At 40.3% G+C, this 16,128-nt stretch overlaps 1 protein-coding gene across 19 annotated transcripts in view; it reads left to right on the top strand.

Moving 5' to 3' along the window:
• Positions 1-10,433, top strand: part of HMBOX1 (homeobox containing 1) — a 113,887-nt gene extending 103,454 nt beyond the window's left edge. For 8 of the 19 annotated variants that reach the window (XM_065681902.1, XM_065681889.1, XM_065681901.1 and 5 more), the window contains 5 exons: positions 597-679; positions 3,063-3,158; positions 4,809-4,903; positions 5,106-5,237; positions 8,620-10,433. In XM_065681902.1, the coding sequence (XP_065537974.1) occupies positions 597-679; positions 3,063-3,158; positions 4,809-4,903; positions 5,106-5,237; positions 8,620-8,757 (544 nt within the window). In that variant the 3' untranslated portion in view covers positions 8,758-10,433. Of the gene's footprint in view, positions 1-596; positions 970-3,062; positions 3,159-4,808; positions 4,904-5,105; positions 5,238-5,893; positions 5,975-8,619 lie in introns of those variants that run through there. The other 11 variants (XR_010613285.1, XM_065681890.1, XM_065681903.1 and 8 more) reach the window with 11 other exon arrangements.
• Positions 10,434-16,128: the final 5,695 nt, after the last annotated feature.

The raw sequence follows: 16,128 nt of genomic DNA, 5'->3' as shown, positions 1-16,128 counted from the left end.
GTAATCTTCAGACCATATCTGTTTAAAGGATGCACTATTGGTGTGTGTTTGTGCGTTTTATATATATATATATATATATATCTGTATATATGTATGTATGTGTGTATATATTAACCCAGGGATCAACATAAATATTGAACAGCTCCTTTATTTGTAGGATGCTGCCTAAGCTGGGGTATGTCAGGGTAAAAAAATAAGTAAATGATAATAAACAGAGGCAGAGGCATGGCCTATGATGTCTTCTGACATGATGCTTCACTTGACAGTCATAATTCACATATTCGTAGCATTGCCTACTGTGTTATATCTCCTAGTGCAATATTCCAGATGCCGAGGTGACACTGCAGATACTGAGATAATATTTATTTACCTGAGGTATTTGGGAAGGTTTATCCACTTGGTATAATAATAATATATAATATATATTATTATATAATGCATGCACATATTACCTTGTGCATATACAATTTTACATAAAATTTGCTGCATCTGTGCATAAAGTAGCAGTTGGCACCTTTAATGAAACTGCTTTGGAGCCTTCATGGTCTTTATTTCTGAAAAAAATTACCAGCCTTTTTTTGTTTTCCCTCTTGCAGTTACTTCAATGAGAATCAATATCCAGATGAGGCAAAGAGAGAAGAAATTGCAAACGCCTGTAATGCAGTTATACAAAAGCCAGGTGAGGAGCTGATCATGGTGTCCTTTCCAAAGGCAACTGCAATTAGATTTCAACATCTCCTGCTAAATTCAGCAAATCTCATTTTATGGCTGTTACTAACAAATACACTGCTCTCAACTAGTAGTAGGCTTTTTCGTGAGCAGTCTATGACTCATGTTGTTCAGAGCTGCTGTACTGGGATGAATGTGACAGCCAGTGCAAGTTGCAGATGTCTGCAACTTAAATTCCCACCATTTGGGATATGAAGTACAAGTTGTGCGTCTGAACCTTTCATTTGTACATCTTGGTAAATGGCATTGCTAAGAAAATAAACAAGTCTGGAAGGTTTTCATTCTTTATGTTCAGTTATTTCAGAGTACTTATCTAAGCATTCAGTAGCAATCTGAGAATTTTACACTCCACAAAACTGTGTTTTACTGATTCCTTTTTACAGATGGGAAATTTTAGGTTCAGAGGCTGAGGCTTGCTGGAGATTATAGAGCAGGTCGTCAGAGGAGAAAGGAGCACAGCTTTCCCAGCTTTCAATTTTCTTTACAGCTTGTAGACAAGGGTCTTATATTAGAATCTGTGTACTAATAGAGGAACTTGGATTTGGGTAAAAAAATTGCATTTTTGTGTTGCTGGAGGAGTCATACTTAAGAGAGAAGACAGTCTGAGAGCGCTTTGGTTGTTCAGCCTGGAGAAGAGAAGGCTCCAGGGAAACCTTAGCACAGCTAATGGAAGGGGCTTTGAGCAGCCCCTCTTCCATACTAGTGGAAGGTGTCCCTGCCTGTGGCAGAGAGATTGGAACTGGATGAGCTTTAAGGTCCCTTCCAACCCAAACCATTCTGTGATTCTGTTAGAAACATGAATATTCAGTGTAGTATTAGTGAATGCACCTGCATTCACTTAGGTTTGCTAACTGTACCTTTACAGTTTTCAGAGCTTCTATTTTGGATATATTTCAATTTTACATAACCAGAATAAAAATTAATGAAAAAAAAAGGCTAAAGCATGACTCCTGAACACTGGTACAGTTACAGAACAGCACAGAATCATAGAGCAATATAGGCTGGAAATGACCTTTGGAGTTCACCTGGTCAGGCAGGACCAGTTAGGTTAGGTTGCTCAGGGCTTCACCTTGTTCAGTTTTGAATATCTCCCAAACCAGAGGTACCTCTGGGTCCCCGTTCCACTATGTTGAGCCACTCTCATAGCAAAATACTTTTTCCTAACACCTAGTCAAAATTTCCCTTGTTGCAACTTGTATGTGTTGCCTCTTGTCTTTACCAGAATGATCTATCAGGTAGAGGTTGGGATTTTATTCTTGGCTGTGCTGCTGATTGGTTAAGTAACTTGGAAAAAACAGTTTGAACACATTGTGTCTCAGGATCAATAAAATCTTGTGAGTGGTACTGATGCACAGCATTAGTAAACAGCATAGCTGTCTGTTTCCAGATTTCAATTTCACTTGTCTCATCTCTCCTTACCTATTCTAAGTTTTCAGATCGCTGCAGTTACATGAATGCTTTGTATGCTGAATAAATAAACTTTTGAGAGACTGTCTGAAGTAGGGGAGTCTCATCCCCATGTAGCCTGCAGAGGGCTGAGGATGCAGCTACATCCAGTATTTTAGATAGGTCACGGCCAGCTGAAGAGGTTTCCACTGTGTGCTTGCATTCCCTCTTTTCTGTTGGTGATCAGCAAAAAGCAGTGTCTCCTGTAGCTGGCTGGTGGTGGCTGGCATTTTTTTTGCTGGTTTAAGGGTAAAACTCCAGCCATCTGGTTTTCAACATCCACCCCCATTCTCCCAAAAGATCACAAGTGTCCTGGCACATTTGGGAGGGTGTGATTAGAGCTGTGGGATCACAATAGCAGCCGGTGGTTTAGAGGAAGGAAAGCAGATTGGAGGGGATGACACAAAATTTCTTCATTCATTTTGCGACTGTAGAAAACACGTCACTGAACTATATCCTTGCGGCACATACTAAGAGAACTAGCCCAGAGGTACATGATTTGTGGTAGGGCTGTGAATTGAATTTGAGTTTTTTGAATCTCAGTTTTGTGCTTGAACTAGGAAAGCAGCCCTTTATTCTCTCTCCCATGGCTCTGCATTTAGTTGATTGAAGCTGCAAAGCAATTCCTGTAGTTCCCTTTTTTTTTTCTTAAAGAAGAAAAGCCACTTTGTTTTTAGAGAGATATTTGGTGTTTATTACCATAACATCTGGGCACAGTACTTTGATTCACATAAAATTCACTTTATTCTCAGTTATAAGCACTTTTCAGTGCTGTCTGTATTTCAGGGGTTTATCACATGTGTAACGGTCTTTTTGCCTGCCTCTGGAACCCAGTGAGTAACAATGCTCTATTTATTCCTCCTCCCCACCTCCTGTTACTTTCATAGGGAAAAAGTTATCAGATTTGGAACGAGTTACCTCCCTTAAAGTGTACAACTGGTTTGCCAACAGAAGAAAGGAAATAAAGAGAAGAGCCAATATCGGTAATGTATCAGAGAACCTGTTCTCAAGGTTTAGTACTAATACTTGCTCAGGAGAGATGGAAATTACATAAGATTGTATTAATGAAAATGCTAGATATTCTGACATTCTTAGTAAAAATGTGGAGGAATTATTAAAATTAATCTCTTGCTGTTCCAGATCTTTCCTGAAATATGCATAGGAGTTTAATTTGTAGAAATCCATCATCAATGCAGGAAAATGATGCTGTTAAGAAATTTTACTGGAAGATCAGTTTTAAAAATGAAACAGAATTTGGTGGTGGGAGGAGAATTGTATCTCTTTATTCTTGGGCTTCTTTGGGTATCCAAAATAAAATCTGAACTAGAACCTCAAAATATCTGCAGTGAAATATGGGAAATAAGGAATTTTGAGACGATGGCAAGTGCACAATCTTAACATGTATTTTAAATGAAAAGTGGATGTTGTGAAGAGCTTTTATCTGGTTGTAGGTTTCTTTGTGTCTGTGTTCCACCAGGGCTGTCTTTCTTACTGCCATCCCTGAGGCCCCACAGGGATCTCAGAGTCCAGTGAATTGTTTTACATCTCAGATACAGCCACTAGGACCTAAGGTTCTTCAAGCCAACTGCTTAGTGTGATTGTACTTGTATTCCTTACTGCTTTCCAAGGGATTGCACAGGGACAAATGGCTGGAATAAAGTAGTAATTTTTCTTGATGATCAGGATAAAACAAAAGTGACTTCAGAGTTAGCCCTGCAGGTTCTTTGTATGAGTAGCAGATTGTAAGGAAACTAGAAGTGACTCTGAACTTGTAAGATGTACACCTTCTAATGTGAACAAACATATGATATTCTGATGAGAATAAGCTCACATTAGTGGCCAACAAAGTTTGGCAGTGCGTGCAAAATTTTATGTGCTTCCTTAGATACTACTAGTTATGTTTGTAGTCCATAGATGAACAGAAATCCATACCTGTCTACTACCCAGTATTTTTGCAACTGCAGAATGTTGTGTCCTTTTCCTATCTGCTTTTTCTTGCCGTATTCGTGAACAAGGAAAAATTCTTTTTACAGCATTTAATGTGTTTGAAATTTAACCTAAATCTATTTTTCTAAAAATTAAATCTGTCAAGGAGTGGGGTGAACAAAGCAAAGTCAGTCCAAGGTGGGTGAAGTCATAGCTGTATCTGTACAATTTGAGGAGGAGGGTTGGAAGGAGATTAAAAAGAACCAAAGGGAGCTTTAGACGCATGGATCCTACTGGAAGATGAAGACGTGTGTTTTTAAATCCCTTAAGTGCTTTAAAGAATTTCTCCCCAGACACTCCCTGTCCCCCCTCAAATCTTACCAGTCCAAACTGTGTGGAAGATCTACAGGGAATGCTTTTGCCACTTCAGTGCATTAGATACTAAGCTAATATCTGATAGGACTGGCCGGAAAACAAGGATTCTTACTTGCAAGCAAGTCTATTAGTTGGCAGGGGAGGATTTCAGGCAAACCAGTATCTCTACATGTGCTACCTTCCCAAATACTGGAGAGGGAAGAGGAGGAGGCTAAGAGCTAACTCTGTTCTTCCAATTATTCTAACTTCTTGGAGAAAAAAAAAAAAAAGCAGTTACTTTTGGTTACTCTAATGCATCAGATAAATTAGGGATCCATTTGCTTTTTTCGAAGAAGCAGCAATCCTGGAGAGCCATGGAATAGATGTACAGAGTCCAGGAGGTCATTCCAACAGTGATGACGTTGATGGCAATGACTACTCGGAGCAGGTAAGCACTGTGGCCAAGCTGCATGGACCATAAAAGGGAAAGTTCACTTGAAACAAGAAGAGGCTCTTAACCACTCGCAAATCAGATGTCTCTTTTTTCTTTTATGTAACTGTAATGGGGGAAGTGGAAGAGCACAGCTCCCCTATTTGAATGTGTTGAAGCAACCAGTATTCACCCACATGGATTTATTGTCATACAACAGGACACTTGGCAAGTACGCAATGGGGAGGAGGAGGGAAGATGTTCAGAGGGAGGCAGAGAAGCAGAGAAGGTAGAAGAAGACAGGAGGATCTGCTCCAAACAAGCAAGTTACACCATTCACGCCACACGCAATGTATGAAACATGTTAGGAGAGTGTTAACTCACCCAGTGCACCATGCATAACTAACGCTCTCCTTACCCCCAACACTGTCCTAGTTATCCACCCTCAAGAAAGGATGTACAGATCTATAACAGTTGCTCCTATATATCAGGCACCAACATTCTTCCCTGCAAAACTAGGCACATGTCTTCCTTTTGCACCTATTATTTCTTTCTGCAAGAAATGTCTCCTTTACAGCTTGTGCTACAGCTCCTGTGAGTTGCTTATCTGGCATCCAGGCAAGTCCCTGCCCCGTACACTTTATAATCCCTTTTGGCAACCTTCCCCAGTAAGATGCTGAGTGCCCTCCTATAAGGTACTGAGCTTCCTGTCTTTGATTGTGGCAGTACCTTTCAGGAGCATCTCAGGATCCATCCCAAAGACACTGACAGACAAAGGGTGAAGGGTGGGGGAAGGGATTTGATTAAGTGAGGTTTGACTTTTATTTGGCTCTGTACCTGTTCTGTATTGTTCTGCAACTATGTGCAACTATTTGGATTGTTTACATATTATCTGTCTTTTTTTGGTTTGGTTTATTTTTTTCTGTTTGCATTTTAACTCTTGCCTATTCTCTATTTTCCTTGGTTATTTTTAACCCTTGACAGCAACTTCTTTTTTAAATTCTCTAGCAAAAGAATACCCCTTCCCGCACTCTGAGCCCTCACCTACCCTAAAGTTGGTGACCCTTCCTTCACACACCTTCCTGACAGGTATTGCATCCCCTTCCCAATTTTCCTTCAGGTGTCATTGTTGGCCAACCCCCCAGGGCTGTGTGTGCTTGGCACCAGTGACCTTCAACAATTCACTTGGTTCTGGTTTTGCCATGAGCTATGTTCTGTGTTACACCCAGCAGCAGCTGGGGTGGGCAGATCACTTTTAGCTGACTGATTTGGGAGAATTAGGTAGGTCTCCTGCTATAAAAGCTGCTGGTAGAGAGTAATAGCAACCGAATGTCCTGGAATGAGTCCTTAGCACACTTGGCTATGGCCCAGTACAACAGATATCTGGCAGACACATTCCCAGTCCCTCTGCTTCTGATGGGTATTAAGGCCTTTCTTATAGGTCATCACCAGCAGATTTGGTGGAACCAACTTTGCTAGCTCTAGATGATGAAAGGCTGCTCTGTAATGGCTATAAAATATGTTGAAACTGCTGCTGAGCACAGATAATTCTATGTCAGTCAGATACAGGACCTGAATATGAGGTGAAGTGTTACGTAGACTCCCAAACTATGGGTTTTTTCTGTGTGCTATCCAAAATACTTTGAGAAGATAAATAGATTGGTTATTAAAATTTAAAGGTCTTTATTTAGAGCCCTTAAAAATTATATTTCTCAGTAATCTAGCTGGGCTCCTCTATGAAGTGTAATTAGGCATTAGCAGCGAAGCAGATTAAATGGCAAGCTCTCCTAATGACCATTTAACATCCCTTAGCTGTTAAAACCGTAAATTCTCTTTTCTACAGTGACACCTTAACTCTAGTAAACCTTAAAACACCAAGTTCACCCAAAAATACTAATGAAGTGCCTGAAACTCCAGAAGTCAGGACTTTGTATTTCTTCCTGTAGTAAATATTACTGAGAGGCCCTTAAAAGTGCATGCACATCACAATATCTGCCTGACATTTGTTGTAAATGAATGCATTCCTTTAAATAACCTCGGGACTTTACCAAATCCTGGATTTTCTGTCCCCCTCAGCACTTACAACCTGTCATCTTAACATGAAATGCATAATACACATTTTAAATCTTAAGTTTCACAAATCTATCACTTAAAGGCTGTTGGAAGACTGATAAATGTTTATCATTTCCTTTCAGTAAATAATAATAATTTAAAAAAATTGCAGGATCATGGTGTGGTTACTATTGATACCCCATTTTAAAGAGGGGAAAACACCATGATTTTGCCTGAAGTTCCAGAAGGATTCATTTGACAGCTGGAAATAGAGTTTGGATGTTGCTCATTCTCCTTATTATGGAAAACCAGGCCTTCTTTCTGACGTAAACTGTGAAACACACACACTTGCTATAAAATTTATGCTAAAATTGCCAGCCTTTTAGGTCTGCTGTTGAGGCGCCATTAGGCACCATGTTATGTGCACAACAGTCCACTGAGTTTAAAATTGTCACTGCAATACTTTAGCAGCAGAGTTTCTCAGTGTCAGGTTTTTTTGCCAACTATCTCAACCAAAACCATGCTGGGTCTCTTACAGCTGAGAGACTTTGCTTTTTGGAAAACAGGCAAAGAAATATGAGATATTTAGTTCAGTGGACTGGAGGACCCGGCAGTATCTTCACCTATGTATTTAAATTACTTTGGTTCCAGCCCTCTGAAATCATTGCACTGTCTTTCTTAGCAGTCTAAGAGTTTTTTGGCATCTTTTCCACTCCACCTGTGTGAATTCAGTGTCTTCACACCATACTGTCTCAGACCAAGGGTTAGTCTATTTTTTTATCCTGTTTCTGAGTGAAGACAATAATAATATTTAAAGAAAAAGGGTTCTTAAAGGATATATATTTTATTATAGTAGCTTCCAGCTTCTGGAAGTCAGTAGTTTTGAGAGGCTTCCTGAACCAGGCAATGTACCCACTTTCAGCTTTAATAATTTCTAGTAGATTAAATTTTCCCTGAACTTGTCTAAACCCCACCATTTAAAGCCATTTTTACTTTCATCTGAACTAAAAGTCAGTGAATCCTACAACTTAATCGTGGTAAGTGAAGCAGTGCTTCGCATTGCCACGTTGGAGTATAGAATCATTCCAGTGAGTTAGATCACAAGAAGCCTTGAACAGTTGTTCTTTATTTACTAATTATTTGTGATAAACATTTACCATATCAACCACCAGCCATTGCTTTTTCAAACTGAAGAACCTGAATCTCTGTAGCCTCTCCGTGTAAGGAAGCCACCCCATGCCTCTCCTCCCCGGGGTTGCCGTTCTCTCTACCTTTACTAGGTCTATTGTGTCCTCTTTAATTGGGGTGACCAGAACTGTTTATTCAGAATGTAAGCATAGCATGAATTTGTGCAGTGCACAGTGCTTGCTATATTAGATTGGTTTCCTGACATACCTAGTGTATCACTTCTGTCTTTACAATTTAGTATTTCCTTAGAGTATCCACCTCGCTATCCTCTCAAATTCCTCTCAAAAGCTGGGTGTGCCACTCCTTGCCTTGCTTACCTTTGTCTGCACAGTGTGGGATATCAGTCCTAAATCAGTTTTGTAAATTCCTTCCACATTCTGCCCCTGTAACGAATGTGTAATTCACTGCCCATAGTCCATTGCACACTTGTTTATCTATGGATTTTCTACTCATGGAGTAACAATGCTTCTCTCTTCTCCTTTCCACATGCACAGGATGACAGCACTAGCCATAGTGACCATCAAGACCCCATTTCTTTAGCCGTGGAAATGGCAGCGGTAAACCACACCATCTTGGCATTGGCCCGGCAAGGAGCCAACGAGATCAAGACAGAAGCTCTAGACGACGACTGATACAAAGAGAGGGGAGGGTCAAAGCAAGAAGTAACTTAGTTTTAGACGTAGCACCTTAGCAGACTTTCCTCAGTCCTTAATATGTGTTCTTACAGTATAACTTTGCAGTTTCTTGTACGTCAGTTAGCTGTTAGGGTCTTGTTCTGTGAAGATGGCATGGTGCCCTCAGCCTTTGCATATACTCTCTCAGTATTAATTCCCAGTAAATAATCAATCAACCAACCAACCTCCCTCTCCCAGCCCCAGTGGCTAGAAAAATCTTGCTGCTCTGTCTTAGCATTCAAAGTGCTTCCAGGTATTTTAGACAGCCCTCAATTACAAGTCTTAGGCTACACTTAAAACCTTGGATAACCTTAGAGATCGTGTTAAAAAAATAGTCTGTATGCTTTTCCTTCTCTGAGACTGAAAGGATGCAAGCTGAGGTAGTGGCACAGGGTCGATGGACACCAGATTGGGAGTATCACCAGAGAGTAAAAAGAACACTAGAAACCCCACTTCAGCATGGGAATAAATAATTTCCAGCTGCAATAAGCCGTGCCTCACTGGTCATACAGTGACTTGATATACTTTTGGGTGCTGTGCTGAGAATGTCCATTGGAAACACATTCACGTATTTTGGTTGATGTTCACATATTCAACACAGACATCCTCTACTCTCACAAGCTACGTGGCTTAGTGGATAAGTACTGCCTTCTGCCTCTGGGACCATGATTGAAGCCCAGCCTGGGATCATATGAAAAATGAGCTGAATGTCTAATGGACAACAGTCCACTTCTCAAAACCACTATTCATTATTTGGCATGGCTAGCAGTGCCTGCTCAGAAGAGGTCTAGACTCTATTGATCTGTCATTAACAATTTCACCTATTATTCTTCCTCTCACCTTTTCTGTCCCCACCCTATTCCCCTCTCCACTTTGCTGCTTTCAAAAGCAATGTTTTCCAGGAAGGTTATTAAAGTCATAAAATGGGTGAGTGGATTTTTACACATCTGTGTAACTAATGCCTACATCCTGACTAGCCTGAAAGGTTCTTGGAGAACTTTTGCATCTGACCTTTGCTAGGAAACCATCATAGCATAAATATTCTCCTAATTACAAACTCTTTTTGTTTGTTTAAAGGCAGGAGGATCTCTTACCTGAGAAATGGGGTGTGAATGTTTTGTGTTCTCTTTACTCTGTCCTTGTTAAGATGTGAGAAAGCTATACGGCTACGAGCAATTTAATTAATAATTGGAAGCCATACTGATAATGGATGTGGTAATATTTGTAAAGCAAACCTACTTTAAGTAGCAGAAACTAATGGAATTGTTTTCCTTGATCATATGTAGCACTTTTGTTACTTTTTTCTTAAAGATATTTATATTTGATAAGTCTTTTTTTTATCATTTGAGAATTCAAAATACCAAACAGCAAACTTGCATTACAGAGTCACCCTGCGATCACCTTGTCATCTAGTATCTAAATGATGAACTGTGTGTGCATCTAAGAAAATTACATCTGCTAGCATTGTGTGGAAATGATCTCCTGGCATCCTGATAAAATGATATGCTGCTGCCGGTAAGAGGAAACATTTCGATGGAAACAGCATGGGAAGTGTTAGAGATGAGCAGGACTGTGTTGCATTAAAACTAAAAATTAAAAACCTATGTAAATTTTTGTACATAGATATATGAAAATTTGCATAGTGTTTCCTCAACATTCCATTTTTGTCTTCCCAGTTTATGTGGGAATAGCTTAAAAAAAGGAAAACAGCTCAGTCTGAAGGATGGGTTTCCCTTTTCTCCCACTTTTCAGGTGAGGGGAATGAAGGGAAGTTGCTGTTACTTGTCTTGTTCTCATCCATTCCTCACGCTTAACTATCAGATAGCATTGTGAACTCTGAAAATGTGGCTCCTCAGCAGGTTTTTAGCCAGCTTACACTCTTCAAGGCATAGGCCAACTAGATCATCTTTACATCTGTGAATCTCATGAAAATTGCTTAGGTAAGTGTGGAGGAGATTATATACTTTCAGGGGGCACAGAGCTGGCATCTCTTTGCTCTGTAACTTTGAAGATATGTAGGTAGGGCGTGGCCTGGTCTTTCACTTATGGATTCCATTGGAAAATTTATGTGCTTTTCTTAGATATAGATCACTGAAGCAGAATGAAGCCGTCTTTTTTTTTTTCTTTTTCCTGTTTTATTGCATTTCTTGAGTTGGCAAATTTGTAAGTAGCATCAGGGCAGACTCAGGAAAGAAAGGAATTGGATCAGCGACCATTGCAGCAGTAAAGTTTTTTTCTTAACGTGTATGAATGTCTTGGTACTAAAGAGTGAAAGGACGGGGAGAGCTTTTATTTCTATTTTTGCACAGCAGAGTGATCAAGCAAACTATAGCCTTAGTGGAATTTTACCTACTTACTCATTCCACAGTCACACACCAAGCTGACAAGCAACATCCACGATTTATAGTGAGGAGATTTTAATAATCGATGACCTCTTTACGCTGGGCTTGCCACCACCATTTGTTCTGGCTGTTTCATTTTAAAAAGAACAGACTCAAACTGTTGGACAGCTGTAATTTTAGAAGAAATATTGCTTACTATACCATCTTAAAAAAAAAAGTCATTGTTTTAAGCATTGCCTTTTTAAAGCAATAGAGAAGAATAAAAGTAGTACTAGAACTTCTATATCCTGCTTATAGGTTCATGTGATGCAGGATCAAAGTGACACCATTAAAATTGTATGTCTATGCCACCTAATGTAGAATAATCTCATCTTAATTCTGTTTGTCCCTGTCAGGTAGCTGCTGGTCTCATCACACATCAATATCCTATCGGAAGGTTAAACAGTTAAACTCCTTGTGAATGACTGGAGACTGGCAGATCCTCTCTGTCTGTAGCTTCCTGGTAAATACCAGTTTTCTGCTTTCCCACAGCATCTTCTCACCAGAGAAAATAACAAATGGCTTAACTGGGGAATCAGACGGTTCCATGTGTCAGTGTACCCCTGTCTATTTTGGCTTTTCTTCAGCCATCGAGAGGTATGAGGAAGGTGTAAGATTTCAGCCATTACCAGGGTGCTTATGGCAGTTTGTTTCCTGGTTTCTGAACAATTTGCTGTTGGCTTTTTGGTTTCTCATGAATTAGCTAGAACAGAACAGATGCTGGTGTGGTGATATCAGGAGAAGTGTACATGATCTGGAGTGAGTGAATTGGTGGAGAGTGTTGTCCTGGAATTTAGTCTTTGTTTTAGGGTTTTTCCCACAGTATGGGACTGTTGGTTTTCCATCTCTGGATTTTCTTGAAAATTAGGTCTTATTATTGTAGTTTTTCAATTCAGTTGGAATTTGTTGTAGCCAATCTGGAATTACTGCAATTTGTGCTCATGTCAGTTCCCTTGAAGTGGATCTGGTGGCAGACTAGATTTACCTTATTGTTCTGTGAATAGAGAAGAAATTATTTAAGATGCTTCTTTTCTGTGATGGGCACGGATTGCTTATAGTTTTGTAGAATAAGTTCTGGCTGTTATTTTGTCACTCATGAGGTCCTTATACTTGAGTTATTGTCTCTTACTGTCTTCTTAAAACAACAATTTCTACCTCCACTTCTTTTTCAGGTTGTTTTGGGATTTTTTTTCTAGTTTTTGGGTTTTTTTTTTTTTGTTTTCCTGAGGATATGAGATCCCAGACGTTTGCAAAAGCAGTATGAGTTGATAAAAATAAGTCAACATAGGGATGAGCAGGCATGTTATCTATTGATTGTGTAACACATTGTCTTGTGTTACAGAGACATTTTCTAAATACTCTATAATCATATGTGGTGTTCCAGCATAATCCTTTTAGTCCCGTGTTGGATGTGAGCAAGTTGGTTGTGAGTCAGCAGTGTGCCTTTGCAGGTCACCAAGAAGAGCCTTCAGCAGGTCAAGGAAAGTCCCCTCTGTTCATTACTAGTGTGACATCTGAAGTATTGTGTGCAGTGGTGGGCAGGAGTGGGTCCACTGTAGGGCTGCTGAGGTGAGAGGGTCAGAGCACATGTCATGTGGTGAGAGATTGCAAGAGCTGGGGCTATTCGGGCTGGCTCTGGAAGCATCCTCTGTTTTATTCTTCATCTTTCTTAATGGGTGGGTTTAGAGAAGTCATAGCCAGGCCCTTCTCAGAGGTGCATAGCAACAAGGTGTGGAGCAGTGAGCTAAAGTTGCATTAAAGAAAATCCCAAGTGAACATGAAGAGAAATAATTTTTCATGCTTAAAGTGGGACAGCAGTGGCCCAGAAAGGCAGTGAATATCCCAGCCTTGAGGATATTCAAAACTCAACTGGACAAGGTTGAATTAGAGACCTCTAGAGGCCTCTTCTGGCTTCAATTACTCTATGATTCAGTATGAACCTGCTCAGGTTGAGGTGTTTCTTAGTTCTGATCTGTTAGTGTTGACTTGTTTAAAGAAATTCTCTCAATTTGTTGGTTTTTGTTTTGGTGTTTGATTTTTTTGTTTGTTTGGGTTTTTTTTCTTGTTTGTTTGGTTGGAGTTTTTTTCTCTTTTGCTATTCATAAAAAGTTCTCTTTCCTACTTTTCTAATAGAGGGGAGCTTTATTTGCAGGGTCTGGCTCCAGGCTCCAATCAAGCCATAAGAAATAAATGTCATTAATTATTTCCTCTGTTTACACAGTTTTTCAGGGATATTTGAATTACTCTGTTTGTTTCATTGCCTAACGTCAGACTGGTAAGTTTTCCATGTTTTAATAACATTTGTGCTGTAGATCAGATTTTGCCTTCGTTTGTGGGAATTTACTGTTGTCTTGCTGCTGTGAGTGCAGGTGAAAAATTTCACATAGCTGAACTTGTTAGAGGGAAAACTGTAATTAACTTAAGCCCGATGGTGACTACTATGATAACCTAGGTTTTAGTTCAGTAAATCATGAAGTGGTGATTATCAGAAGCTGAAAGGGTCTGACTAGGAAAGAGTCACATTGTCACTGAGATCTTCCTTTTCTTACCTTAAGTGTTTGCTGCTGGCCGCCACTTGGAAAAAACCCACACTTCAGGTCTGATTTGGATGTCAGTTTGAAGAGCAATAGCAATGGTGTTTGTCAGTATGGACTGGGATGGGGTCAGTTAGACGCCTGAGTGTTAACTGCTGCCTTGAAGGTGCCTAAGAACACGACAATGAGTTCACCAAAATTTTGACTTCCCTTATGTGATAGAAAAATTTTCCTCCATAATGAAATGCTGCTTGCAAAGAAATAAGCGTTGGGCTGGTCTTCCAGCAGAGCAGTTGAGTCACCAACACATCTGGTACTTGTAAAAGGGTTTCGTAAAGGAAACAGGTTTTATTTTTTGTGTAGACAAAACCAGCAACATTGGTATGAGAGTTCTGAAAACTCAAAATTGCTGCTCCTAAAGTACTTAGAAACATGGAATCATAGAATAGTTAGGGTTGGAAGGGACCTTAAGATCATCTGGTTCCAACCCCCCTGCCATGGGCAGGGACACCTCACACTAAACCATGTCACCCAAGGCTCTGTCCAACCTGGCCGTGAACACCTCCAGGGATGGAGCATTCACAACTTCCTTGGACAACCCCTTCCAGTGCCTCACCACCCTTACAATAAAGAACTTCTTCCTTAGATCCCTTCTAAACTTACCCTGTTTAAGTTTTAACCTGTTACCCCTTGTCCTATCACTACAGTCCCTAATGAAGAGTCCCTCCCCAGCATCCTTATATGCCTCCTTCAGATACTGGAAGGCTGCTATGTGTCTCCACGCAGCCTTCTCTTCTCCAGGCTGAACAGCCCCAGCTTTCTCAGCCTATCTTCATACGGGAGGTGCTTCAGTCCCCTGATCATCCTCGTGGCCTCCTCTGTACTTGTTCCAACAGTTCCATGTCCGTTTTATGTTGAGGACACCAGAACTGCGCACAATACTCCAAGTGAGGTCTCATAAAGGCAGAGTAGAGGGGCAGGATCACCTCCCTCGACCTTTTGATGCAGCCCAGGATACGGTTGGCTTTCTGGGCTGCGAGCGCACACTGAAGCCAGCTCATGTTCTTTTTTTTTTCATCGACCAACACCCCCAAGTCCTTCTTTGCAGGGCTGCTCTGAGTCTCTTCTCTGCCCAATCTGTAGCTGTGCCTGGGATTGCTCCTACCCAGGTGCAGGACCTTGCACTTGGCTTTGTGAAATATGCAGGATGTTGTTTCCCTTTGTGTAATCTTAAATGCACCGCTGTATCCACACCTGTCTCTGCAGATTACTAAGATTCAGTGTGACGTTTTGCCCTTAGTATGAGACCTGTGGATGTTTAATAGATTTTCCCCACTCCTTTATCCCTGTACTTCTGCTCATTTTAGGTAATAGTTTGCTCCTCAGAAGGTTTATGTTCTTCCTTCCACCTCAGCTACATCATTATGCAGCCCTCACCCCCCAGCGTTCGTCAGCTTTTTAAGTTCATTGGATAATTACCAGCAAATTCTAGGGATTGTTTTTGTCAAAATAATCTTTGCTCTTATTTTAGACAAAGCTTCCCACCCGAGTAGCTCTTGCACTCTTTGAAGTTTTTTAACTTGATAATACCATTTCGATCAAAGTCTTAAGCTTGTAGGCAATAATCTTGAGTTTGGTGTAGCTTTTTTCATTTGGCAGGAATCTTTGTTGTCAGGATTGGTCTCGAAATCTGTGTATCAGAGACCTAATGTGTTCATTAGGCACCTGGAGATTTTGTGCATGTGTTAGTAGCAGTAGTCAGGGTTGTATTGTGTTCCTAGCTAATTTAATGAGTTTTGTGGAATCAGGCATTTTCACTGTGATTTCTTGGAAGGGAAGGTTGATTGCCGGACCAAAAAGTACCTTGCATTCCCAAGAAGAGTTGCAGAGATATTTCAGAATAAAACATCCCCCCCCTGGGCTTTTTGCAGCTGGGATATTTACTCAGGATATTAAATCAGTTGTTGGCCAAGAGGCATTTGGCAAGCTGAAAAGCATAGCCCTGAAACCTTCATTTTAGTGTCTATTATTGTTGTCTAATTTATGGGGTTTAAACTGTCCGACTAATGAAAAGAAGAGGCATTCTAGAGATGGCAGCTATAAATTCAAATTTAAAATACACAAAAACTTACTTTTCTCCTTTGTGAGAAATGTGTTTTAACTAGAAAAGTGGGCTTGGTCGTTTTGAGGACTGTCAGTAAGATGACAGCGTTTTGATGTTGCTTTTTGTCCAACAAATATAAATGAAATCAAACAAGTGACAGTGATCTCAGCGGCACCAGTGAAATGGAGATGTGGGGAAAAAAGTTCAAGCAATTTCAGAGTTGTTCATCGCTAACCATGGCCTTAGGTTTTGTCACTTACAAATAGGCTAGAATTGTTTCTTCGTGCCTGTTTTCACATACGGATCCATT

The sequence above is a fragment of the Lathamus discolor genome, chromosome 5 (assembly GCF_037157495.1).
Source record: "Lathamus discolor isolate bLatDis1 chromosome 5, bLatDis1.hap1, whole genome shotgun sequence".
Classification (NCBI taxonomy): domain Eukaryota; kingdom Metazoa; phylum Chordata; class Aves; order Psittaciformes; family Psittacidae; genus Lathamus; species Lathamus discolor.
This window is presented reverse-complemented; position numbering and strand designations above follow the sequence as displayed.